This window comes from Ammodytes marinus, assembly GCF_949987685.1.
Source record: "Ammodytes marinus genome assembly, chromosome: 25".
NCBI lineage: Eukaryota > Metazoa > Chordata > Actinopteri > Uranoscopiformes > Ammodytidae > Ammodytes > Ammodytes marinus.
This window is the reverse complement of record NC_137229.1, coordinates 141033-143407: the sequence shown is the minus strand read 5'-3', so window position 1 is coordinate 143407 and position 2375 is coordinate 141033. Positions and strand designations below refer to the sequence as shown.

General features: G+C 47.2%; 1 protein-coding gene across 1 annotated transcript; it reads right to left on the bottom strand.

Moving 5' to 3' along the window:
- Window positions 1-773: 773 nt before the first annotated feature.
- LOC307270137 (trace amine-associated receptor 6) lies at window positions 774-1721 on the bottom strand (the record flags this gene model as incomplete). The annotated part of the gene is made up of 1 exon (XM_080053302.1): window positions 774-1721. The coding sequence occupies one exon, from the start codon at window positions 1719-1721 to the stop codon at window positions 774-776; it is 948 nt and encodes a 315-aa protein (XP_079909428.1).
- Window positions 1722-2375: the final 654 nt, after the last annotated feature.

Here is a 2375-nt window from a genome sequence, read left to right as displayed (position 1 = left end):
AGTTTAGTTTAGTTTTATTTGTGCAAATAAACAAGATTAAAAAATGGCAAGAAGATGCGCATAGACATACATAAATGCACGGGTGGGACAAAAGAAACCCCGAAGGGCTTATGAAGGATGTCCACCTGACATTAAAATACAATAAAGAAATGAAGTAAAAAAAAAAAGAAAAAAGAAAAAAAAAGACAAACAAAAATAAAATTAAAGAGATAAAACTACAAAGTCATGTTACAAAAATGAAAACACATCTAAGTGCATGTAAAAAAGCAACGTAAAGATGTAACTAACAAGCAAAAAGACAATATAACATACATTCAGTTTAACACATTAACAAATGTTAATTTGTTTGCTCCCTCTACTAGACCAGGTTATACCATGTTAATGATTAAAGCGCCTTAAAGAGGAAGTCTTGCAGTTTTCATTTCCCTTCAGTAGTCAGTCTGGGTCTGCGGTATATTCGCAGGTTTTTCTCAGCCAGATTTCTGCCGGTCCAATCAGCGAACAGAGGGAGTGGCTCAGTAGCCGCCGCGTGACATAACGTCACGACCAAACATTATGCGATTGGTTGGCAGATCCAGAGTGGCACTGGGCAGATCCAACAATAGTTTTTAAACTTCAACAGACGCCCGCCTTCAAGTGAGGTAACGTTTGTAAATTGAGCGATTCCAGACCTTCTGTACAAATGAAATGAAGCACGATGGTCTGGTAGTGATAGTGATATGGACCAGGGCTACTATATATCAACCTTATTTAGTCCCTGAATTGGGTTTTTTTCATCCGGTTTTAGTCGAGTCATTTCTCCGGAAGGGCACGAGGAGCTTGTGAGCGCGGAGCCTGAATTTCTGATCCCTCACGCTGTAGATTATCACATTCCAGCAGCTGTTAGAAGCCAGAATCCAGAACGCGAAAAACGAAAAATTGCACCAAATATTCCCCAGAACATTCCCCACCACGAACACCGCTATCGGGGTGAACGAAGCCGTAAATGCCACCGTCAACGTCCCGATCGTCTTGGCCGCTTTGATGTCAGAGAAAGTCGGTTTATTGGTCTGGCTTTGGCAATGGTAGTGGTCTGTTTCGGCCAGATCGCGCCTTCGTTTCGAGTGCTGCCGAATGCTTGAGAGGGAAATCAAGTTAATGACCACGGTGCCTCCCAGGAGCGTGAAGTCGAAGGCGGGGAACAGGAGCAAGATGTTCCACGCCTGGCTCGGGAATTCGCCGATGGTCCCGAGAGCGTAGTTACACATGCGACTGCAGGAATTGTACTCCAGCGCGATCTCGCTGCTGAAAACCATCGGCGAGACGGCCAAGAAAAAACTCCCCACCCACGACAACGCGATGAGAATGGTCGTCCTCTTCCGCGTGATCACAGAGTCCTTGTGTAAAGGTCTCAGCACGGCTATGGACCGCTCGATCGTCAGCAGGAAAATGGTGGTTATCGAGACCAACGTACAGCCCGCGAAAATGGGTCCGATCAGGTTACACGGGTGGAAACTGACCGATTGAGAGTTATACGAAGTCCACTCTGGCGCAGAGTCCGTAGCCAGGAGGTAGATTTCGGCGTAGACAGAGAGAGGCACCACGAAAATCCCCACGGCCAAATCGGCGACTGCCAGCGAGGCCTTCAAGTACCCCTGGGGAGTGTGGAAATGTTTAGTGCCGAGGATCACAGCCAGGGTGACTAAATTCCCAGCCAAAATGGCGACGATTAACAGCACCATGAACGTGAGCATGAGTATTTTGTTGGTGTTTGTGCAGCAGCAGAAGGTGCAGTGTGGGGCGGGTGGGCCCTCGGACATGGCGCCACGGCCCGGGACAAGCATCAGAGAGAGGGGGAGAGATGGTAGGACGTCCTGGATGTTCACTTCATTATCTGAAATAGAAAACACACAGAGAGAGAGAGAGAGAATCAATTAATGTAGATCATACATACGGGCTTGGATGGATGGAGGGAGGGAGGGAGGGAGAGAGAGAGAGAGGGAGGGAGGGAGGGATGGATGGAGGGAGGGAGGGAGGGAGGGATAGATAGACAGACAGACAGACAGACAGACAGACAGACAGACAGACAGACAGACAGATAGGTGGACTACAATTCCTTACTCAAACTTGCGTAGAGATTACGTCATAATCTGATGGAACAACAGCTGCAGTAGTAAACAAAGCCCAGCTGGCGCTCGTGGGTTTTAATCCTCAGAGACACAAATTTACACGTGCTGCTAAACCCAGTGTTAATACACAGCCTAGGCTCTGTGAACTGGCATGTAAACAAAGGGGGCCCACCTTACCTAGAAACCTGTTTACAGAGCCTAGGCTGTGTATTATTACACTCTTTTTAGGGGATCATGAAGAGATATTCACTGATGTTGATAACAAGC